This window comes from Corythoichthys intestinalis, chromosome 7 (genome assembly GCF_030265065.1).
Source record: "Corythoichthys intestinalis isolate RoL2023-P3 chromosome 7, ASM3026506v1, whole genome shotgun sequence".
Classification (NCBI taxonomy): Eukaryota; Metazoa; Chordata; class Actinopteri; order Syngnathiformes; family Syngnathidae; genus Corythoichthys; species Corythoichthys intestinalis.
In genome coordinates this window covers 50,236,588-50,262,064 of record NC_080401.1, presented here as the reverse complement: position 1 = coordinate 50,262,064, position 25,477 = coordinate 50,236,588, and the positions used below count along the sequence as shown (strand labels likewise).

Below are 25,477 nucleotides of genomic sequence, written 5' to 3'. Positions count from 1 at the left end.
CAAAATGTCTTACACTCATCCAGAGTCTGTAGTTTTGGCTTAAAGTAGGGCTATCAAATTTATTGCGTTAACGGCGGTAATTAATTTTTTTTTAATTAATCACGTTAAAATATTTAACGCAATTAATGCATGCGCTGCCCGACCCACTCACGCGTTGTCGCGCTCAATCTGTAATGGCGTCGTTTTACCTGGATAGAGAGATAAAAGGCAGCGTAAAATGAGTAGAGTGAATTTAGGCAGCCAATATTTAGTCACAATATAGAAAGTCACTAGTCTTTCTATCCGTGGATCCCTCTCACAGAAACAAATACAGTACTTATGTACTGTATGTTGAATGTATATATTCGTCCAAGTTTTATTCATTTTTTTCTTAATGCATTGCCAAAATGTATACGATTGGGAAAAATGATCGGGAATGATTGGAATTGAATCGGGAGCAAAAAAAAGCAATCGGATCGGGAAATATCGAGATCGGCAGATACTCAAACTAAAACGATCGGGATCGGATCGGGAGCAAAAAAACATGATCGGAACAACCCTAATTGTAACACCGGGAAGCAATTCGCCAGCTTCGTCAGGTTTTTAATCATTTATTTCAGAACTTGTGCAACACAACACAGCTACTGTCCGCCATAGCCGACGCCAACAACATGAAAAAAAAAAAGAGTAAAAACTTCCCATTCAACAGCACCTCTCTCTCTCGGTGCGTTCAGGAACAGCTTGCAAAATACAACAGCTAGATTAAAATCTGATTTGTTACATTATTATTACAGGTAGTCCCCAGGTTACGACATACTGGACTTAAGCGATTTTGACTCTATGACGCAGGAGTCTCGTCCGCCATTTTGCCTCCAGTCATTTTTTTTTTTTTTTTAAATTTTAGCCGCATAAACAGCACCCTATTGTACAGTATCTTACTTTTTCCTGTACTTCATTAATATGACGTGTTCTGTCCTCGCTAAGCGTGAGGTTGTGCAGCTTTACAGACAGAAAGCAAGGCAATTGTGTTTTTTGAAGCTTTTTACTTCCTTCACTTTTGGCAGTTTATAAAGCTGTAACACACATACTGTATGTACACTTACGTTCAAAACAACACGCATTTTAACAATAAAACACTTAAACAAAACAATTTGTGTTTAAGCTAGGGGTGTCAAACGATTAAAATTTTTAATCGAGTTAATTACAGCTTAAAAATTAATTAATCGTAATTAATCGCAATTAATCGCAATTCAAACCATCTATAAAATATGCCATATTTTTCTGTAAATTATTGTTGAAATGGAAAGATAAGACACAAGATGGATATATACATTCAACATACGGTACATAAGTACTGTATTTCTTTATTATAACCATAAATCAACAAGATGGCATTACCATTATTAACATTCTGTTAAAGCGATCCATGGATAGAAAGACTTGTAGTTCTTAAAAGATAAATGTTAGTACAAGTTATAGAAATTTTATATTAAAACCCCTCTTCATGTTTTCGTTTTAATAAAATTTGTAAAATTTTCTATCAAAAAATAAACTATTAGCCCGCCATTGTTGATGTCAATAATTACTTACACAATGCTCATGGGTGCTGAAACCTATAAAATCAGTCGCACCCAAGCGCCAGCAGAGGGCGGCAAAACTCCGAAAAACACAACAAGTACTCCTTTCACTGTGCTGTCATTTTAATCTGTTTGAGCGGGGCATTTGTGTGTTAATTGCGTCAAATATTTTAATGGGATTAATTTAAAAAAGTAATTAACGCTCGTTAACGTGATAATTTTGACAGCCCTAGTTTAAACGTCTATCTAGTCTGATCAATATGTAAATTTAGTAGATTAAATTACCCTAATTTGCCTTACAAAAATCCGCTATCTTAAAGGGATCCTCTATTTTTAAGACAAGTAATTCTTCAAAGATAAATGTGAGTATGAGTTATAATAATTTGATATTAAAACCCCTCTTAATGTTTTTGTTTTAATAAAGTTTGTAAAATTATTCTAAGCTATAGGTCGCCATTATTGTTACGTCGCAGTGCGTGACGTCACCGGTCCCGTTGCCGAAATTCCAGCGTGTCACTCGTTAGCTTTCCCAACATGTCGTCGGTTCTACCCTTCCTATTTGAACCAGATCTGAAAAGTGAAGAGCAGGACAGCACTGTCAGTTGTTCACAAGACGAGCTTCAGGGAAAAATGCGTGCAGCAAATACCTGATAAGACAAAAGTTGGGCAAAACTGGTGATGCGAGAGACTGCTGTTGGAAGCAAGAGTGTATGCTGTCCGGTTTTATTAGCAGATATTCAAGGTAAGCATATTGCGTTTTCAAACTTATCCCAATATAATTATGTAGATTGTGAGCATCCAGAGCTGTCGTGTGCTTTACATACAGTACAAGCCAAAGAGCACACCTTGTGTAATCCATGTTTTGTACATTGTAACGCGTGGTAGCTAGGATACGTGTACAAAAGTACCAAAAAGGGGAGAAGCTTCCACTTATGCACATTTATTCACAAAAAATAATATATCCACTTTGACCACTCTTCACTCGGGAGCTCAGCAGTACGCAAACACGCGTTCCCTGACGAACTCCAACATTGTTTTAAGATCCACGTCAGAGTCACTGTCGTCACTGTAGCGTGCCATAGTGCTTTAATTATTTAGTATGATTTGGGGAAAACTCCCACGAAGAATAGTCAACATAAAAGATAGCAATAGTAATCCAAATCCGTGTTTTTTTACTCACTCGAAGATCCAGGAATTAGACCGATCCCATGGCAATGTCGCAGCCGCGATCAGGCCGTCGATTCCACAAAATAGACTGATCCGAAAAGCCGCTGTAGGACCGACGAATCAAAAAAATGGACAGATCCGAAACCAATATTGCAGACGCCGTGGGTCCGTCGGATCCAGAAAATAGACGGATCTCTTACTTGACTGAGGATCCAGGAAAAATGTTCGGGCGCCAGTTGTAACGCGTGGTGGGTAGGATACGTGCATACAGGGACCAAAAAGGGGGAGAAGCTTCCACTGATGCACATTTATTCACTAAAAATAATAATTCCACCTTGACCACTCACTTCACTCCCCTTGTTTCCATTTGACTGGAAATTGCATCCAAAAGCAGCACATCGTGGCATTTTACTTCGCGAGTTTAGGCAGCAATAAGCAATTGTTGAACATGCTACACATTTGGAAAGATCCCAATGACGTCATCACTGCGAGCCCGCAAACCATGGCGCCAACTAACGGTGAAAATATGGACTAAATATTATAAAATATTGCCATTGATTTAACATTTTATGTGTTTCCAACAACATATTTTAGTACAAGAGAACAATTGTAGTTTATTAGAGCCTACATGTATTTAAGTTTAAGGATCACTTTAAATGCTACAAATGCTAACGTATTTAAAATTCTCGTAGCAAATCGCTCACACGTAACTCCACAAACTGTAACTGTAAAATTAATTACAAATACATACACAAACATACAGGGATTGGACAAAATAATGGAAACACCTTAAAAAAATCAATATGGTGCAGGCTTGCCTTTTGCGGCAATTACAGCCTCAATTCTCCGAGGAACTGATTCATACCTTTTGTGAGTTGTTTCCAAAGGAATTTTAAGCCATTCTTCAGTGAGAATACCCTGTATCTCTTTCAGAGACGATGGCGGTGGAAATCGACGTCTTAATTGAATCTCTAAAACTGACCATAAATGCTCAATAATGTTGAGGTCTGGGGATTGTACCGGACATATGAGATGCTCAACTCATTAGAATGTTCCTCATGCCATTCTTTAATCATTATATTTAATTAGTATAATGCAAAATATTAGGTGTTACCATTATTTTGTCCAACCCCTGTATATTAGCTGAAACAATTTACAGCCTTATCTGGGCCAAACCAGAGCTTCTCAGTCATACCAGGCAACAGTCCAGCCAGACCCAACGCGGCACCCAGAGGGCAGTGTATCCTCCATCATTAAGCAAATTACAATACTTTTGGACTTTTTGGATAGTTATTTTGAGATTTACTGAAAGGATTCATTCCAACTTAGCCGGAAATTTGGGTTACGTCTAGAGATGTCCCGATCGGGTCCGATCACGTCATTTTCAAAGTATCGGAATCGGCAAAAAAATATCGGACATGCCTTTTTTTAATATATATATATATATATATATATATATATATATATATATATATATATATATGTATATATATATATGTATATATATATATATATATATTTTTTTTTTTTTTTATTAAATTGTTTTCTAATTGTATTGAACGTTACAGACATCATGTGTTACACTCTTCCAGAGTCTTTAGTTTAAGCTTAAGGTAGGGTTATCAAATTTATCGCGTTAACGGCGAGAATTAATATTTTTTACATTTATCACGTTACAATATTTAACGCAATTAACGCATGCGCTGCACGATCCACTCACGCATTGTCGCGTTCAATCTATAATGGCGCCGTTTTACCTATATATAGAGCTAAAAGGCAGTGTAAAATGAGTAGAGTGAATTTTGGCAGTCTTTGGAGCCTTTTTTTAAATGGCCTAAGCCTTACAATACCTTTCTCAACAATTAGAAATATCGTGGGTAGCAATGTGGGAAAGCAAGGTAGTAGTTGATCTTTTTCTTAACACCCTATGTTATTTCGTAACGCAGAGAAGATATATCAATTGGTGCCACTACGCACAGTCATGGTTGCGCTTCCCATCATGCATTTGGGCAGAACAGTTAAATGGCTACAGTATCATTTACTGAAAGCTCAACAAATACACTAGATGGCAATATTTAGTCACAATATACAAAGTCACATTTATCCTTTAAGAATTACAAGTCTTTCTATCCGTGGATCCCTCTCACAGCAAGAATGTTAATAATGTAAATGCCATCTTGAGGATTTATTGTCATAATAAACAAATACAGTACTGTATGTTGAATGTATATATTCGTTCGAATTTCATTCATTTTTTTCTTAATGCATTGACAAAATGTATATGATCGGGAAAAATAATCGGGAATGATTGGAATTGAATCGGGAGCAAAAAAAAAAAGCAATCGGATCGGGAAATATCGGGATCGGCAGATACTCAAACTAAAACGATCGGATCGGGAGCAAAAAAACATGATCGGAACAACCCTAGTTACGTCGCCAGCGTAGGAACGGAACTCGTTCGTAACCCAGGCCATTATTATTAATATTATTATTCCGATTTGTATATATATTTGTTGTTGTTTTTTTATATGCAATTGCTGTTTGTACTTGTACCAGTAGTGATTATTAAGTATTTAGCATAGGTTTTTGGGCTGTGAACGAATTAATCAAATTGTAATGTATTCTTATGGGAAAATCCCGATCGACATACGACCATTTTGACTGACAAACCAGGTCCTGGAATGAGTTAAATTTGTATGTAGAGGTACCACTGTATATGTGGTTAAGTTTTGTTGTGTGTGTGTTTTTTTTAATCACCAAAAACACTTGCCATAAAAATGGTTAACTCTCCTGTTACGTCAGTGGGTCAAATTGCCCTGTTTTAGGTTTGAACACATCTTTTAAAGTGAAATTGTTGCTATTTGTGATGTTTTTATTTGGATGTTTACTCACGGAGGTCAAATTGGACCGTTTTTTACCACTTTTCAATAAACAATTTTTTATTTATGAAACATTTTAGCACAAATTTTGCAGTTAATTTATTAGTGGGGTTATTTTATATGAGGATATTGACAAATTGACCGATCTTTTTGTAAAAAAAAAATATATATATATGAAATTATTATTTTGGGGTATTGAACAGGTTTGGCTCCTCTGAATGAGGGTTCGTGGCACATGTTGGGGTAAAGTTTTAAAAATTCAGTTTGCGGCAAGTTTAACTTCGATGTTCGATCCATTTTGACTGGGAGAGCGTCCGTCAATGGCAGCAAACGAGTCTGAATTTTTTCATAATTTTTAAAATCTTGCACATTACTGACCTGGCAAACCTCGGGTAACAGGAATGTTAAACACATTAATTAAAAAAAAAATTTTTTTTTTTTTTTGGTGTTGTTGGGCATGAGAAACAATTTAATGATGTGCACTAAGTAGAAAACACTGTAAAATGAACAAGTTTACTTCGAGCATTAAAATACCCTTGTATTTCCATTCCATTAACATGGTTAAGATCAGTATATCACTTGTTGAATTTTATCAGCTTTTACTGTACTAAAAGGAATTTTCTGGTTTTGGTTTCAGTAGTAAATAACAGAAGCAGCAGAAAAATGCTAGTTATTATTGCAACAGGTGCCATTTTTCTTCTGTTTTTGATGACATTTATACAGAAAGAAAATGGTCTAAAGACATAAATCACAGGAACAGGTATATAGTTAACCAAAAATGTCATCTTTTATAATAAAAGCTGGTATTTATGAACATCAGAAAGGGTCTAGAACGTCAGCTTTTGGAGCCAAAATTCACGTCACAGTTGAACACGATAACAGCTAGGAGTAAATTAAAGAGCTTTTACAGTCAAAGTTATCATTTCACTCAAAAGACCCGTATTGAAACTGAAAATCTTGATACTCTTAACACTTTATAGGACAGTTGAGTATTTTTGGTTATTTAAATAAAGCTTAACCCTATAGAGGTCTTGCCTCTGGCTACGTGGACAACACACATTGGGTCATGTAGGTCATTTGATATTCAAGTGTGACCTACAAAATGTCAGGTGCACATATTTGGACACCATCGTAAAGTTGTCCGATAATGACTTTTTAACCGATATCCCGATATATGCGGTCGTAGACTTTCATAATTTTGTATTTATTGTTTATTGTTCATTTAATTGTTGCACCATGAATGCAAATGGTCTGCTCACATAACAAATCCCAAGCATCTTAGTTTAGAGACATCTAATGGTCAATAATTTTTTTTTTTTTTTTAAATCCCAGTTGCTAAGTGTCCTACATTGTGTGTTTTGTCTCCCTTAGTCCCAGTACACCAACCTGGGCCTGTTGAACAGCATGGATCAGAACATCCAGAACGGAGGCTCAACGTCCACCAGCCCGTACAACCCAGAACACAACCAGAACGGTGTGACGGCGCCGTCGCCCTACGCCCAGCCCAGCTCCACCTTCGACACCCTGTCGCCCTCACCTGCCATCCCGTCCAACACTGACTATGCCGGACCACACACCTTCGACGTGTCCTTCCAGCAGTCCAGCACGGCCAAGTCCGCCACCTGGACGGTAAGATGTTTAAATTGTGTAGTTTCTTTTTTTGACTTTTTATGGAGAAAAAAGATATGTTGACCATATAGCAGGTGTCACCTGGGCGGACACTGACCTCTGTCATTACAATGCCGTAAACGTGAACCTGCTGTCAGCCCTTTTGAACACCTCCGATTTGTTATTACCTCTCTCAATGTTCTGCTTTGAAGGGATCTCTTTGTAAAACTGGTGATTGGCGGCGTTTTGAATCCATTTTGTCAAGATAAAAACGAGTGTGTAGGAAGTGATGTCATGGTTTTTAAAAAGGTATGGTGTGAGTGTGAATAAATATCAAAATAATGAATCAGAAAATGTGGTTAGAAAAAAATTCAGTTGGGAAAATTTAGTTGCAAAAAAATCCAGTCAGAAAATCAGGAGTGAAAAATCAGTTGCAAAAAAAAAAAAATATTCACAAAAAAATCAGTCGCAAAATTCAGTGGCGAAAAAATTCCGTCGCAAAAATTCAGCCACAAAAAAATTCCTTTGGGAAAATTCAGTAGCAAAAAATTCAGTGGCAAAAAAAATCAGTCACAATTCACTTCCCCCACTTGATGTCCACTAGTAAATAGAGATGTCGACCGGGTCCGATCACGTCATTTTCAAAGTATCGGAATCGGCAAAAAAATATCGGCCATACCTTTTTTTAATATATATATGTATTTTTTAAATTAAATCGTTTTCTAATTGTATTTAACGTTACAGACATAATATGTTACACTCATCCAGAGTCTTTAGTTTAGGCTTAAGGTAGGGTTATCAAATTTATCCCGATTACGGCGGTAATTAATTTTTTTTTTTAAAGGTTTCACGTTAAAATATTTAATGCAATTAATGCATGCGCTGCACAACCCACTTACGCATTGTCACGCTCAATCTGTAATGGCGCCGTTTTACCTATATAGAGAGCTAAAATGCAGCGTAAAATGAGTAGAGTGAATTTTGGCAGCCTTTGGAGCCTTATTTTACTTGGTTAAAGCCTTACAATCCCTCTCCCTACGATTAGAAATCTCATGGGAAGCAAAGTGGGGAAGCAAGGTAACAATTGATCTTTTTCTTAACACCTTATGTTATTTCCCAACGCAGAGAAGATATATCAATTGGAAGCACTACACACAGTCATGGTTCCTCTTCCCATCATGCATTTAGGCCTGGCTACAGTATCATTTACTGAAAGCTCAACAAATACACTAGATGGCAATATTTAGTCACAATATACAAGGTCACAAGTCTTTCTATCCGTGGATCCCTCTCACAGAAAGAATGTTAATAATGTAAATGCCATCTTGAGGATTTATTGTCATAATAAACAAATACAGTACTTATGTACTGTATGCTGAATGTATATATTCGTCCGCGTTTTATTCATTTTTTTCTTAATGCATTGACAAAATGTATATGATCGGGAAAAGTTATCGGGAAGGATTGGAATTGAATCGGGAGCAAAAAAATAAAGCAATCGGATCGGGAAATATCTGGATCGGCAGATACTCAAACTAAAACGATCGGGATCGGATCGGGAGCAAAGAAACATGATCGGAACAACCCTACTGGTAAATATAATTAGATAATGATAGGACCACGATGTTCATAGGTCGCATAGTCATTTAATAATGTATTTTTTTGTTGTTGTTGTTTGTTTTTCTCCTTTTCTGTCTCTTTCTCTTATTTTTGCCCCCCTAAACCCATTCCTGTTTGCTGCTTTCTCCTAATAAATAAAACATAATCGACAACCACAGTACGAGTATATCAAACTCCCACAAGAACACTCAGATTCTTATACACCGTGTCTACTAAGTCAGTCGCAAAAAAAAAAAAACTAAAAATTTTGTCACTGAAATGCAGCCGCATAAAATTCAGTAGAAAAAATTCAGTTACAAGAAATCAGTTGCAAAAAAACATTCGCAAAAATTCAGCTGCATAAAATTCAGTAGGGAAAATTCAGTGGCAAAAAATTCAGTCGCAAAAATATTCTATATTTTATTCCTAGAATACTAAAAATTCTATATCCTGTATTCTATATCACTATATCCTCATTTACCTACTGATGATGTAGCATCATGAGCAACGTGGGGCTCAGTATCTTGCTGACGGATACTTAGACAAGCTCACCAGGACGGGTAACCAAACCCACAACCTGTGGGTTAGGTTGGAGAACCACTACTCTACCACTGAGGCACACCGCCCCACAATTTTAACTTGGAGGTCTAGTTGTGAATGCTCATGACATCCAATCTATGTACGAAAGAACGTTCATTCACCCCCTCCTAGTCGAAATGGATTCTAGCTCCGTCAGTGGCAACCAATGAGCTAAATTCAACCATTGCGGCGCCCTGAATCTTACTGGCGCTCCCTTTTTAGTGACTCCTCTCACGGAGACGCGCCTAATCCTCAGCCCATCACCTCACCTCTTCCTGTCTGGAAAGCCAAAGGTGACACACAACACCTCCAGTCCACCTCTTCCCCGAAATGCCCCCCACCCTGTTCTTCTTCCTCTATTACTGATCTCCTAGCTCTGAATTAATGGCACGCCGCCAAAGCTTATCCCGCACCGCCATTGTGCGTAGAGAAGATTGCCGGTGTTTGCCCTCAGTCTTACGGGGGCGCTGGGATTACAGTAATGGATGGAGGGCCCTACTGAGGATAACACTTGTGTCAATACTCCCTTTTGGAGTCAATTGCGCCGCGGGAGGAGAAGAAGAAGGAGCGTTCCAGCGAAAGGCAGCAAGACGCGGCTTGTTCGGGAACATCTGCGGGCCCGTCCCACGCCTCACGACTTGTTTGTGTCAGCAAACGTGTTCGTACTCGTTCGAAGCTACTGAAGGTGCAGCAAGAGGAGGAGCGGTAGGGAGTTTTATGATTTGTTGTGGAAAAGTTGGAGAACAGAGTTAAAAGATTTGAAATGGAAGGGTGCCGAAACAGTCGTGCACTGACGACAATTGGCTGGCAGCCTTCCCGGTCCGAATGGGTTTGCCGTCTATTGCCGTCAATGTCAGGAAATTATGTGCGTTAAAAAGGAAAACAGTTTCCCTTGCTTGGAAGGTAGAGAGTAAGGTGAACATTGAAGGGGAAAGAAATAGGGAAGGATGGCAAGATACTAGGATGTATGGGTGGAGGAAGGAAGGAGTGAAGGAAAGAGCGAAAAAGTGAGAGATAAAGAGAAAAGAAGGAAGGAAGGAAAGACAGAAAAGTTGAGCGGGAGAAAGAAAGATTTGAAAAGAAAAGGAAGGAAGGAACGAGTAAAAAATAAAAAAGAGGAGGAAAGAAGGACAGAGGAGAGGGAAAGAAAGAGAAAGAGTAAAAGAAAAAATAAAGAAGGAAGGGAGGAAGGAAAAAAGCAAGAAAAGAAAGAAGGAAGGAAAGAAGGAAGGAAAGAATGAAGGATGGACAGATGGACCGAAAGAATGAAGGAATTGAAATGAGGAATGAAAGAAAGAAAGTAAGAAAGAAAGAAATAAGGAAAAGAAAGAAAGATGGACAGACTGACAGAAGGAAGGAAGGACCGATGGACAGACTGACAGACGGAAGGAAAGAAGGACAGATAGACAGACTGAAGGAAGGAAGGAAGGAAGGAAGGAAGGAAGGAAGGAAGGAAGGACAGATGGACGGAAGGAAGGAAGGAAGGATTGACAGAAGGAAGGAAGGAAGGATGACAGATGGACGGAAGGAAGGAAGGAAGGATGGACAGATGGACGGAAAGAAGGAAGGAAGGAAGGAAGGAAGGAAAGAATTAAGGAATTGAAATGAGGAATGAAAGAAAGAAAGTAAGAAAGAAATAAGGAAAAGAAAGGAAGATGGACAGACTGACAGACGGAAGGAAGGAAGGACAGATGGACAGACTGAAGGAAGGAAGGAAGGAAGGAAGGAAGGAAGGAAGGACAGATGGACAGACGGAAGGAAGGAAGGAAGGACAGACTGACAGACGGAAGGAAGGAAGGAAGGAAGGAAGGACAGACTGACGGAAGGAAGGAAGGAAGGAAGGAAGGAAGGAAGGAAGGAAGGAAGGAAGGAAGGAAGGAAGGAAGGAAGGAAGGAAGGAAGGAAGGAAGGACAGATGGACAGACTGACGGAAGGAAGGAAGGAAGGAAGGACAGATGGACAGACTGACGGAAGGAAGGAAGGAAGGAAGGACAGATGGACAGACTGACAGACGGAAGGAAGGAAGGAAGGAAGGATGGACAGATGGACGGAAGGAAGGAAGGATGACAGATGGAAGGAAGGAAGGATGGACAGATGGAAGGAAGGAAGGGAGGAAGGAAGGAAGGAAGGAAGGAAGGAAGGAAGGAAGGAAGGAAGGAAGGAAGGAAGGAAGGAAGGAAGGAAGGAAGGAAGGAAGGAAGGACAACCAGATGGACGTAAGGAAGGAAGGAAGGAAGGAAAGACGGACGGAATGAAGGAAAGACCGGCAGAAGGAAGGAAGGAAGGAAGGACAGATGGACAGGAGGGAAGGAAGGTAGGACGTACAGATGGAAAGACTGACAGTAGAAGGGCGGGAGGAAGGAAGGAAGGAAGGAAGATTGGAAGGAAGAAGTAAGGATGGCATGACAAGTAGGAGGGAGGCTAGAAATGAAGGAATGAAAAAAGGAAGTAAGTAAAGAAGATAGGACAGGGTTGAAGAAAGGACAGGGTTGAAGAAATAAAGAAGTGAGACTAATACGATTTAAGGAGTGAATCAGGATGTTGTGAAGAGAAGGACAAAATGGGTTTGGGGGAAGGAAGACAGGAAACAGTACAAAAGGAAGGATGAAAGGTTGCTCAATGGCAGCCTCAGTTGACTCCATCACTGACGAAGTGTTATGTCGTTAAAATATCTTAACTAGCAGAAACCACAATGCATTTGCAAGCATGTGATACCTGCTTAGACGAAATATGAACAGTGTATATTTAGTGCTGTCAAGGTTAAAGCTTGAACTTTCCTCCAGAGTTAAAGCTTTAAGAGTTAAAGTTCAATGCAGGTGTTTGCCACGGAAGAATGATAGGAAAAGAAGGGAAAAAAAGAAAGCCTGAATCCTGCACGTTCTTGACGCTGGAGGCAAGACACGACATGTCAGGTATGAAGCAGACAAGACCAGAGGCGCCACGCCGCCCATGTTTTGTCAGGACTTGACGGGCGTGCCTGCGCCCGCAGCGCCTGTCAGCGGCGCAGGAACGCCGCGGCCGGTGGGCCTGCTGGGACCCGCCGGAGCACGTAACCTCACTCATGGGTTAGTCGCGCGACCTGCTACGCGCTGACATTGACCTGTGGTCAATTTGGGGCAAATCTAATTGTCGTTTGCGTCAATTTCAATAAAGTTTTAAGGCAAAACCCATTGATGTTAGAGTGCAGGGAACCTTAGAGTGCCAAAGTAGTGTCTCAAGATATTGTTAGGCTTCCAAAGCAACTGTTTAAGTTGCATAGAAAATCTTAGGTTTCAATGTCAAGCAAACGTTAAGGTTTGGCAATATGATTTCAAACAGTTTTAGGCTTTCAAAATAGGGTTTTTACACAAGCTTAGGCTATCAATGCAAGTGTTGACGTTTCTTGCGAGGTTTATCATGGTTTTAAAGTGAAGATTCCAAGAGATTTCCGAAATATGGTTTAAGGACAGGGTTGTGTTTTAAAGTCAAAATAGGATTTTTAAGCTAGAGTTAGGGTTTACAAATACGGTTCCAAGTCCAATTTAGGGTTTCAAGCACAGTTTCAAGCCAGGGTAACCATTGGATATGAGGGTTAGGGTTTCAAATTAGGCAATTTTCAAGGCAGGTTTCAAAATAAGATCACCTTCCTTCCTGTCAATCTTCTGTTCATCTTTCACTGCATCTTTTCTCCCTGCATCTTTTCATCAATTAAGGTCCCTTAAAATAAAAACTACCATCCTTAGTCACTTTCGCACTGTCTGAACTATCCGCAGTCCCTAGAACCTTTTGAGTGGAACGATGGCATCATTTTTCATGTTCGTTCATGTTGGAACTAGGGGCCAGGAACTCAAGTTCCGAGAACCATTTTAGTTCCTACTCTGAGCTAAGGACTTTCAGTGAGGTTGCAGAAACTCGACTACATACTGTAGATGTTGGGTGATTCACTGAAATCAGCTGCCACACCCCTTCCATTCTTGCGTGTCTCTAGGAGCTGCCATATTTTGAAAAACTACCCTGTACTAAATCTGTGTGCTCTTCAAGTCTCGTCGTTAGAAAAAACGATTCCCTTCAAACATGCAAGAATTGCCACTGCGTCCTCGACGCTCTGCATTTCATTGTTTTCAGTTCAGCTTAGTTTTTGCTGTTTTATGTTGCCAGAAGTGGGTGTGGCAAGTAAATAACGTGTCACTTGCACAGATTACAACGTCACAGCAGTTCGTATCAGGAGCTGTACCCATGTGTGGCAAAGAATAGTTCTTATAACTACTGGGGAGGCCTATAGTTACAGGAACTAAGTACTCAGGTTCCTACAATCCAAAAGCGGCTCTTGTTGCCTTCTACCAATCCTTCCCTAAATCCTTGTGTGACCAGCCTCTGTCCTTCCTTCATATTTTTTTCCTTCCTTACATGCATCCTTGTTTCTCTCCCTCCTTCCCTCGCTTTTTTGCAATGCTTCATTCCTTACTACACCAGTCCTTCCTGTTATCTTGCCTTCCTTTCAGGTACAGTGCCCTTCATAATTATCGGCACCCCTGAAAAAGATGTGTTTTGTAGCTTCTAATATTTTTTTTATTTATTCAAATAATATGGGACCTTAATGGAAAAAAAGAGAAAAATCCAACCTTCAACACAAGTGCATTCATTCAGTGGGGAAAAAATCCCACATAAAGAAAAAATGATCTGACATCAAATAATGTGTGTCACAATTATTAGCACCCCTGGTGTTAATACTTGTTACAACCCCCTTTTGCCAACAAAACAAGGTCTGGGGACTGAGATGGCCATGGGAGGAGCTTGATTTTGTGTCTGGTGAACCATTTCTGTGTAGATTTGGCCATAAGTTTAGGGCAGTGGTGTCCAAACTATTCCACATAGGGCCGCAGTGGGTGCTGGATTTCATTTCTACAAAACAAGACGACATATTTTCACCAATCTGGTGTCTCACAAGTGTAATCGGTTGATTGCAGTCAGGTGCTTCTTGTTTTAGCATAAACTTCATTGGTTAAACTGTCTGTGCTCGATTGGTAGGAACAAAAACCAGGACCCAAAGCGGCCCTTGAGGACAGGTTTGGACACCCATGGTTTAGGGCAGGGGTGCCCAAGTCCAGTCCTCGAGATCCCCTATCCAGCTTGTTTTTCATGTCTCTCTCCTTGAACAAACCTGAATCAAATGATCAACTCATCAGCAAGCTCTGCAGGAGCCTGATAATGATCCAGATTATTTGAGTCAGGTGTGTTGGAGGAGGGAGAAATGGAAAACAAGCTGGATAGGGGCTCTCGAGGACTGGACTTGAGCACCCCTGGTTTAGGGTCATTGTCTTGCTGAAAGACCCAGTGATGACCCATCTTCAGCTCAATCTTGGTCTCAAACAAAAATACACACAGTCCCAGGCTTCAACTGGGACCGTGTGCTTTGGTTAGATGAGACCAAGACAGGGCCGGCCCAGCCTATACGCAGACTGTGCAGCTGCTTAGGGCCCCTGACCACTAAGGGGCCCCCAATCTGGCAATTGTTTCATTTATATTCAATTTTGTTTACTACAGTTTGCTTTATTTGACTTTTGTGAGTTTTGATACTTGATTACAAGCTTAAAAAAATAAACATTCTTCCTTAACTTCTTTCTTTCCTCTTTGAGAAAAAGGTTTGGCGCTATCTACCGCAAGTACTTACAATCATTTGGGGTAAGAAGTTTGAAGTATGCAGTGCAAAAAAATCTGATTAATATACAAAATATGGACGTATGGGTTGGATTGCATGTATGGGTTTCACAGTACATTGTGACAAAATGGTGGGCCAAAAATATGGCCCCTTTGCATTATTTTGCTTAGGGCTCCCAAATGGCCTGGGCCAGCCCTGGACCAAGATTGAGCTTTTTGGCAACAAACACCCTAAGTGGGTCTGGCGTGCCACGAAAGATGCGCATGCTGAAAAGCACCTCATACCCACTGTGAAGTATGGGGGTGGGTCAGTAATGCTGTGGGGCTGTTTCGCTTCCAAAGGCCCTGGGAACCTTGTTAGGGTGCATGGCACCATGAATGCTTTGAAATACCAGGACATTTTAAATCAAAATATATTGCCCTCTGCCCGAAAGCTGAAGATGGGTTGTCACTGGGTCTTTCAGCAAGACAATGACCCTAAACATATGGCCAAATCTACGCAGAAATGGTTCACGAGACACAAAATCAAGCTCCTCCCATGGCCATCTCAGTCCCCAGACCTTGTTTTGTTGGCAAAAGGGGGTTGTACAAAGTATTAACACCAGGGGTGCTAATAATTGTGACACACATTTTGATGTCAAATATTTTTTTCTCTATGTGGGATTTTATCCTCACTGAATGAATGCACTTGTATTGAAGGTTGGATTTTTCTCTTTTTTTCCATTAAGGTCCCATATTATTTGAAATTTTAAAAAATTATTAGAAGCTAAAAAACACATCTTTTTCAGGGGTGCCAATAATTATGGAGGGCACCGTATATCATTCTTTCCTGTCAACTTCTTACCTTCCCTACATCCTCTCTTTACTTCCCCTTCATACATCTTTCCTTCCTTCCGTACATGCATCCTTGTTGCTCTCCCTCCTTTCCCTACACTCTTGTTCTATGCATCCTTCATTCCTAGCCTGATCCTTCCTATCATCTTTCCTTTCTTTCAAGTATAGCATTGTTTCCTCTCACTGTTCTAACCTTGGCTTCTTTCTCTTTAATTCCCATTCAAACATCTTTCTTCCCTTCTCCAATCCCATTTCCAGACCTTCCATCCTATTACTTTTCTGCCACGCATCCTTGTTTTTTTCCATTCTCCTCCCTTTTGTCCTTACATCCTTGTTTCCTACATTCCTTCAATTCTCTCTCTATATAGGCAGGGCAGCTTAATGACACACCTTAGCTACTGAATCCCATCATTCAACTGGTTAGCGTTAGCTGTTAGCTGTTTGCGCTGCAAAGTTTGTCGCCAGAGGGCAGGGATGGTTGTGTTGTGTTCTCGTCCTGGAGCGAACGGCGCTTCACCTGGGTGGGTGCGAGCCTGGGATAGTTTGATATCATCTAAACAAACTTTCGCAAAGATTAAATCTCTACCTTCTCGGTCTTTTGTTTTGTGCCTGCAGGTACGCGAAAAAGCCGCAGCCTGTAATTATTCTAAGCACAACACAAAACATCTACGCCAATTTTTTTCTCGGAATTTCACATTTAGCTATTTAGCGACTACGTTAACTCTTTCGCTGCCGCCGAGGGTTATCAACGTCCAATCCATGTCGACTGGGAAGGTTGGCAGCAATCGTTCGATCACTGTCAATAGGTTGAAGGACAAGAATGTGTATTAAATTCATTTTTTTGCCAGTTCATGAGCGGTAGGAAGAATGAAAACAGGGAGCAGGGGAAGAAAGGGAGGAATTTAGGAGGATTAAAAAAATAAAGGAAACAAGGAAGAGGGGACAAAGGAAGAAGGAATGAAGGAAAGGAACAGGGAAGGACTAAGGAAGGAAGGAATAGAACAGACGCATGGGAGAAGAATGGTATGAAAGGAAGAAGTAGGAAAATGAAGGAAAGAGAAGAAAGGATTAAAGGGACTAAACAGGATTTTGGAGTACTTTTCTACTCCATGCACGCTCGACTAATGCCCTGATAAGTACACAGAACCCTCACATTTTAACTGTGACCCCAAAAAGCCCTTTTTCTTCCCTTCAATAGAGAGACATCAGGTTGAACGCGCACCTGTGTGTGTCTCTGCGACAGCAGCGCTTTTTCACCGTGGCTCCGCTTGGCAAAAACACCTCTTTAACCCACTTAAGATTTTCACTGTTTTTATGTTTCTGGAAGTGGTTTGATGGGCCAAATACGCGATGCTTTATGTTCGTGCTCGTACAAGCATGCGCGTCATGCGCTAGCTGCAGTTACAGTTCAGGCCAGAGGTGGCAGTCACGAGTTTAAAAAAAATATATAGTGTCTTCGAGGGACAAAAAGAAGAAGGAAAGGCAGTATGAATGGTGGGAGTAAGGATAGATGGAAGTAGATAAGGATGGTGTGAAGAGACTGAAAGAGGCTGAAAAGTAACATGTAAAAAGAATAGGGCTGTCAAACGATTAAATTTTTTAATCAAGTTAATCACAGCTTAAAAATTAATTAATCGTAATTAATCGCAATTCAAACCATCTATAAAATATGCCATATTTTTCTGTAAATTATTGTTGGAATGGAAAGAAGACACAAAGAAGACGGATATATATATATTCAACATACTGTACATAAGTACTGTATTTGTTTATTATGACAATAAATCCTCAAGATGGCATTTACATTATTAACATTCTTTCTGTGAGAGGGATCCACGGATAGAAAGACCTGTAATTCTTAAAGGATAAATGTGACTTTGTATATTGTGACTAATTATTGCCATCTAGTGTATTTGTTGAGCTTTCCGTAAATGATACTGTGGCCATTTAACTGTTCTGCCCAAATGCATGATGGGAAGTGCAACCATGACTGTGCGGAGTGACACCGATCTCTATATCTTCTCTGCGTTGAGAAATAACATGGTGTTAAGAAAAAGATGAACTACTGCCTTTCTTCCCCACATTGCTTCCCACAATATTTATAGTTGTTGAGAGGGGGATTTTAAGGCTTTAGCTAATTAAATAAAGGCTCCAAAGACTGCCCAAATTCACTCTACTCATTTTACTCTGCCTTTTAGCTCTATATATAGGTAAAACGGTGCCTTTATAGATTGAACGCGACAAGGCGTGAGTGGGTCGTGCAGCGCATGCGTTAATTGCATTAAATATTTTAACATGATTAATTTTTAAAAAATCAATTATCGCCGTTAACACGATAAATTTGACAGTCCTACTTTAAGCCAAAACTAAAGACTCTGGATGAGTGTAAGACATTTTGTCTGTAACGTGAAATACAATTAGAAAATGATTTAATTAAAAAATATATATTTAAAAAAGGCATATCCGATATTTTTTTGCCAATTCCGATACTTTGAAAATGACGTGATCGGACCCGATCGATTGGGATGCCGATCATCTTTAGTAATTTTATTTTAAAACTAGGGCTGTCAAAATTATCGCGTTAACGGGCGTTAATTAATTTTTTAAAATTAATCACGTTAAAATATTTGACGCAATTAACGCAGGTGCCCCGCTCAGACAGTGAAACGCTCACTTGTTGTGTTTTATGGAGTTTTGCCGCCCTCTGCTGGCGCTTGGGTGCGACTGATTTTATAGGCTTCAGCACCCATGAGCATTGTGTAAGTAATTATTGACATCAACAATGGCGGGCTACTAGTTTATTTTTTGATTGAAAATTTTACAAATTTTATTAAAACGAAAACATTAAGAGGGGTTTTAATATAAAATTTCTATAACTTGTACTAACATTTTTCTTTTAAGAACAACAAGTCTTTCTATTCATGGATCGCTTTAACAGAATGTTAATAATTTTAATGCCATCTTGTTGATTTATTGTTATAATAAACAAATACAGTCCTTATGTACCGTATGTTGAATGTATATATCCGTCTTGTGTCTTATCTTTCCATTCGAACAATAATTTACAGAAAAATATGGCATATTTTATAGATGGTTTGAATTGCGATTAATTGCGATTAATTACGTTTAATTAATTTTTAAGCTGTAATTAACTCGATTAAAAATTTTAATTGTTTGACAGCTCTAATTAAAACCCCTCTTAATGTTTTCGTTTTAATAAAATTTGTAAAATTTTCAATCAAAAAATAAACTAGTAGCTCGCCATTTTTGATGTCAATAATTACACAATGCTCATGGTGCATAAAATCAGTCGCACCTAAGCGCCAGCAGAGGGAGACAAAAAGCACAAGTAACAAGTGGACATGACACTTCTGTCATTTTAATCTGTTTGAACTGGGCATGTGCGTTAATTGCGTCAAATATTTTAACGTGATTAATTTAAAAAATGAATTACCGCCCGTTAACGCGATCATTTTGACAGCCCTAAAAAAGAAAGTAAGAAAGGTAAAGAAATAAAGCAAAAGGAAGAAGGAAGGGAGCAGGGAGCAAATAAGGAAGAAACATAGACTTCACTATCAGTTGACGAGACATCTCCTACATTGCGCCACAGCTTCCCGTAGGGGGCCGAGCCAGGCCGAAAGAGTGGAGGAAGGAGTGAAGTAAGGAAGGAAGGCTGAAAGAAGGACTCTTTGCTTATGGTCACCACAAATGATGTCGGTTCAATCTTCCGGGGTGGTGTGGCTCAGTGGTGGAGTAGTTGTCCCACAACACAGAGGATGTGGGTTCGATTCTCTTCCCTGATGAACTCGCCTAAGTATCCTTGAGCAAGATACTGAATCCCACAGCACTACGTCACCAGTAGGTGGATGGTGATGTTGAAATTCGCCTCCCCAGGCAAGCCGCACGGAAACAGCGACAGCTGAACAAAGTGCCGCTGTGCTGATGCTGCCTCCACGCGCGCCAACCGGGAAGGCAGAACTTTGTGTGTTCACCTCTGATATTAACCCTTTGTACTGACTCCATGTTCCAAAAGTTTGAAAAAGACTCGCCGAAAGCAGGTTGACAATTTATTCAGCGACAATGGTCAAAAACAAGGCGAAAACAGACGACGGAGGGACAATTCTGGATCCAAAACAAGGCTACATGTTTCCGAGCAGCAATATCTGTCTTATCTCAGTGTCCAGTGTTTTTTAAGTCCGTGGGCCGGCTGAAGGTGTGTCCAGGCGTTGCAATGGGATCATCCCTCTCTGGCCGGTTTCGGGATGTTTAGGTTCGTGCATGGATGGGATGTGGTTGCCACAGCGACCGACGCTGATCTTGACGTCACAAGCGCCTGCTATCAACGTTGTTATCCGGGCTGGCACTATTTGTTTTAGGACAAAGCGCGCTGGTGTTTGTCCTTGTTCGTTTGTGAGGAGGACCGATTGCCAGAGTTTGGTGCGTCAATCTTGCTCGTGGCGCACACGTTTTGGGCTTCTGTGATAAGATGGCGTTGTGTATCTATTCTGTTTCTTTAAACTATGGTGTGCTATTTATTTTACATTAGGTGTGTTAGAGAAATGCAGTCCTACAGTGAATATGAGAAATGATACTATTCCCTGATTGATGATATTACGTGTGTTCGAGTAATGCAAACAGTTAGACGGTGCCTACGAGAAACGGTAGCATTTTTCCTTTTCCCCCTCATGAGCGCCGATTAGGTGATTCACTTTACTGTGTTTAAGGCCACTGAGTGGAGTCTGCCTAAACTATAGTTAAATGAATGTGTTATACTAATGCAAACAATTATATGGTGTGCGAGAACGGTACCTTTTCCCTTCAGCGATGTAGTGTAAAGCGCTTTGAGAGCCTTGAAAGGTGGAAAAGCACTATACAAGTATACCACCATTTACCATTCTCCCGTCTGTTCACAAATCATATGTTGTCAGTTCGATGCCAACCTTTGGGGAGCACAAATGTAGCTCTGCTGGGCCGAGATACCCTGTACCCCACCCGCTGTTAAAAAGATGAAAGTCAGGCCCCGTTTAATTGCGGCTGCAGGCTTTGTTTTTTATGGAGTCGCTCGGAAGTACGGCAAGCCTCCAACACACATCTTCAAGGATGCCCATAATGAGTGTGTGTGTATTCAAGTGGGTTGTAATCACAGTCCTGTCTAGAACCTCCTTTTTGCTGGAGGGCCAAACCAGGCAGGGTTGGGTCCAGCCAACAGGTGTTACCCCCGTCCGGACGTCTCTTCAATTAACCCTCTTCTTCTCCTTGTTGTTGCTGTTTGTACGTTTGTAGTTGATCACTATACTTTTATATTTACCCTCTCCCATACAGATATAGTCAGAAACTAGTTACAGGGAAAAACAGATCATGTGATGTGTAAAATAATTTAGTTAGAAAATGACAAGGCGGTAGAAGTGTATCCTGTGTGAAAGCGGCATTTCTGCTTCTGCTATGGCTTAACAATACCTGAAAAAGTGAAAAACAACTGCAGAAATTTCCAAATTAGACACTTCTACTCCATAGGCGGAGTTTGACTTTTGGGGTGGGGGTGGCACAACAGGTGGATGACTGTTGATGTTGGCAATAAAATAACTTACAAGAATATTATAATGATAAGTTGAAAATGAGCATTTTTGTTTGTTTGTTTGTTTGTTTCCCATCATTTTTGAGGGGAATTCTAAATCAGGACAGCTATAATTTTTGCCAAGCTCGTCATCCATTGAATATGGTACGCCCTCCGGTGGTGGCTTTGTTGTGCAATTAGCGTCTTTAGTGGGGCAAATTGAAACTCCGCTCACCATTTCAGTTCTTGGTTCTTGCTCAGTAGTTGTCGTCATTTTTGAAAGCTTAGGTTTAAAAAATAATTATGTACCCTAATTTCCGCACTATAGGCGTACCTGACTATAAGCCGCAGCCCACCAAATTTGGCACGAAAATGGCATTTGTTCATAGATAAGCCGCACTGGACTATAAGCCGCAGCTGTCCTCACTGTATCATGGGATATTTACACCAAAAGATATTAACCGGTACAACCTTATTTGACAGCGGCATCATACGACCGACTGTCACAAGACCAAATGAACCATCATTAAAGTTTGAACTAATTAGTGCAAAGCTTTATTGCTTCAAGAAGCTTCATTTGGCCATCACTGCTCCCTTGGGGGAGACAGTCAACCTCTGCTGCCACCTGCTGTTGACTGTTGTCATCCAACATGCCTCTTAGCATGCATTGCAGCGCAACAGATGTAAATAACAATCAAAAATCATGTTCTGTGCTAAATATTTCTTCAGTTACTGATCCAATTGTTTCATCAATTGTTAGTTATGGTATTTGCTAACACTTTATTTGACAGTGGTGCCATAAGACTGTCATTACATAATCATAATTATGACATGTCTCTGTCCTGAACATTCATGAATGCTTATAACAGATGTCATTAAGTGTTATCCGGCAAATGATCTCACTTTTGAATGGATGCAAAAGATCCAGGACGGACAAAAATTGAGTTAGTGACATAATTTGCCAAATGACACTTAATGACATAAGCATTCAGTAATGTCCATGATAGTGTCATGTCATAATTTTGATGATCTTATGACAGTCTTATGACACTGCTGTCAAATAAAGTTACCTAAAAAAGAATCAACAAATAAGCCGCACTGGACTATAAGCCACAGGTATCAAAATGAAAGAAAAAAGTAGCGGCTTATAGTCCGAAAATTACGGTATATCCTTCTTGCTTCTTCGGTCCTCATGTGGTTTTGGCTAACCAAAGCATATGACCCTTTAAGGTGGGACACACTCACATGATCTGTTCGAAAAATAATTTTAACTAGAGATGTCCCGATCGATCAATCACGTCATTTTCAAAGTATCGGAATCGGCAAAAAAATATCGGCCATGCCTTTTTTTAATATATATATATTTTTTAATTAAATCGTTTTCTAATTGTATTTAACGTTACAGACATAATATGTTACACTTATCCAGAGTCTTTAGTTTAGGCTTAAGGTAGGGTTATCAAATTTATCCCAATAACGGCGGTAAGTAATTTTTTAAAAAATGTATCACGTTAAAATATTTTACGCAATTAATGCATGCGCTGCACGACCCACTCACGCATTGTCGCGCTCAATCTGTAATGGTGCCGTTTTGCCTATATAGAGAGCTAAAATGCAGCGTAAAATGAGTAGAATGAATTTTGGCAGCCTTTGGAGCCTTATTTTACTTGGTTAAAGCCTTACAATCCCTCTCCCTTTGATTAGAATTATCATGGGAAAGCAATGTGGGGAAGCAAGGTAGAAACTGATCATTTTCTTAACACCTTATGTTATTTCCCAATGCAGAGAAGATATATCAATTGGTAGCACTACGCACAGTCATGGTTCCACTTCCCATCATGCATTTGGGTATGGCCTTCAGTATCCTTTACTGAAAGCTCAACAAATACACTAGATGGCGATATTTAGTCACAATATACAAAGTCCCAAGTCTTTCTATCCGTGGATCCCTCTCACAGAAAGAATGTTAATAATTTAAATGCCATCTTGAGGATTTATTGTCATAATAAACAAATACAGTACTTATGTACTGTATGTTGAATGTATAAATTTGTCCAAGTTTTTTTCTTAATGCATTGCCAAAATGTATGTGATCGGGAAAAATTATCGGGAATGATTGGAATTGAATCCGGAGCACAAAAAAAAAAAGCAATCGGATCGGGAAATATCGGGATCGGCAGATACTCAAACTAAAACGACCGGGATCGGATCGGGAGCAAAAAAACATGATCGGAACAACCCTACTGCTGACCAATTTATTAAGTCTGTGTGCAGGCCAGACGTTATTGATTTTATGACAGAGGCTGGGGGCCGGATGAAATTTGACCACGGGCCGCATTTGGCCCCTGGGCTGGACTCTTGACATGTCTGCTTTACAACTTATATAGACAGTATTTTACCGGAAAACTCTTAATTTTAAAATCATGTGTAGGAAAGGGCCCCTGTCCCCCCTTAAACTCCATGTATGCCCTACTGTCTCAATAACAAAGGACAAAAGTGGGGGGGGGTAGCTTTTATTTCCCTCATATTCAGAAAATTTGTCTCCAAGGAAAATTGCTGATTTTGCATTCAACGTGAATGTGGTTAACAGGGAAACAGAAATTGGCAGATCTACCTCAACTCAGCATGAAAGGTGATCTGATACCACCTCTTAAAGCTAAAAATGACCAAATTACTTACCTCCAAAAGGGAAAATATCCATTTCGCTTTTTGTGTTCTCATGTGTGTCTTTCCTGGTTTCAGTACTCCACAGAACTGAAAAAGCTGTACTGCCAGATCGCCAAGACGTGTCCCATCCAGATCAAAGTTCTTACCACTCCGCCGCAGGGCGCCGTCATCCGCGCCATGCCCGTCTACAAGAAGGCGGAGCACGTCACCGAGGTGGTGAAGCGCTGCCCCAACCACGAGCTCAGCCGCGAGTTCAACGACGGTCCGTCCATTGATCAGTTGGATTGACAGATTGATTGATCGTCATGTGTTGACCGAGTTTGTATTCCGCACCAGGTCAGATCGCACCTCCGAGTCACCTGATTCGCGTGGAGGGTAACAGCCACGCCCAGTACGTGGAGGACTCTATCACAGGGAGGCAGAGCGTGCTTGTGCCGTACGAGCCGCCTCAGGTGAGATTCCAGGATTTCATAGTAGTTCACGTTCTTCTAGAGTTGCACCGATACCGATATCTGGCTGTGTGGTATCAGCCAATGCTAATTGAGTGCCGATACCACTTTTCTTTTTTAAAGTATACGAAATAGTTTTTTAGATTATAGTTTTTTTAAATACTCAATTACTGTAGCCTTGCAGGCAAAACCGTTATTTCTGATTCATTGATTCATCATACAATATTATCATGCCAAACTCAAGTGTCTAACCATTTCGCGGCCATCTGATAGCGGAGCCAATCAGGTGAAAGAGGCGGGAGCTACAGACGTAACCAAGATGTAACTATCTGGTTGAATACAGTGTAAGATTGCAAATCGGTTCTGTAGATTGGTCCATTTCTGAAGTTTTGTCGGAAATACACTTAATTTCTTCATCAAAACAAGAGCATGAGAAACGTTACATAACGGCGTTATTTTTTCAGTTACGGGGTAATCTAACTAATTATTTTTTTCGCCTTTACCGTTACTGATGGTCAAAAGTGGTGCGTTACTTACTCTGAATAAATTGAAGAAACTACGAGACGTAACGAGTCTACTCTGCTCTGTTTATTTGTCATCCAAGACTTGGGGTGCGTTCAGGTTCGAGAATAGCGCACGTGTTTTGTTTTGTGCTTTTTCTTAGCAAAGATATACCACACAGGACGTGTTAACTTCAACATTGACGCAAACGTACGGCTCTCGGCAGGCCATGTCTCAACTCACTCTCGCGTCATGTGAGCAAAACAATTATGATGCCATGTGCACTTTAGGGTGGCTCGGATAATTCTGTATAAGAATATTACAGCACGTACTTCTTATGACTCCAGGCGTTTTGTCCCTGCTTATTCAATTAGACAATGCGTTCCAAAGCTTGCTAATGTTTCTGGTTTGCTACACCTGAATAGCCTGGTACTCCAGACTCACCGC

At 40.2% G+C, this 25,477-nt stretch overlaps 1 protein-coding gene across 4 annotated transcripts in view; it reads left to right on the top strand.

Annotated features, from left to right (window-relative positions):
* The window catches only part of tp63 (tumor protein p63), a 99,557-nt gene that overhangs the window by 48,033 nt on the left and 26,047 nt on the right, over positions 1-25,477 (top strand). For all 4 annotated transcript variants that reach the window (XM_057841579.1, XM_057841580.1, XM_057841581.1 and 1 more), the window contains 3 exons: positions 6,974-7,231; positions 24,156-24,342; positions 24,417-24,532. In XM_057841579.1, the coding sequence (XP_057697562.1) occupies positions 6,974-7,231; positions 24,156-24,342; positions 24,417-24,532 (561 nt within the window). The remainder of the gene's footprint in view (positions 1-6,973; positions 7,232-24,155; positions 24,343-24,416; positions 24,533-25,477) is intronic.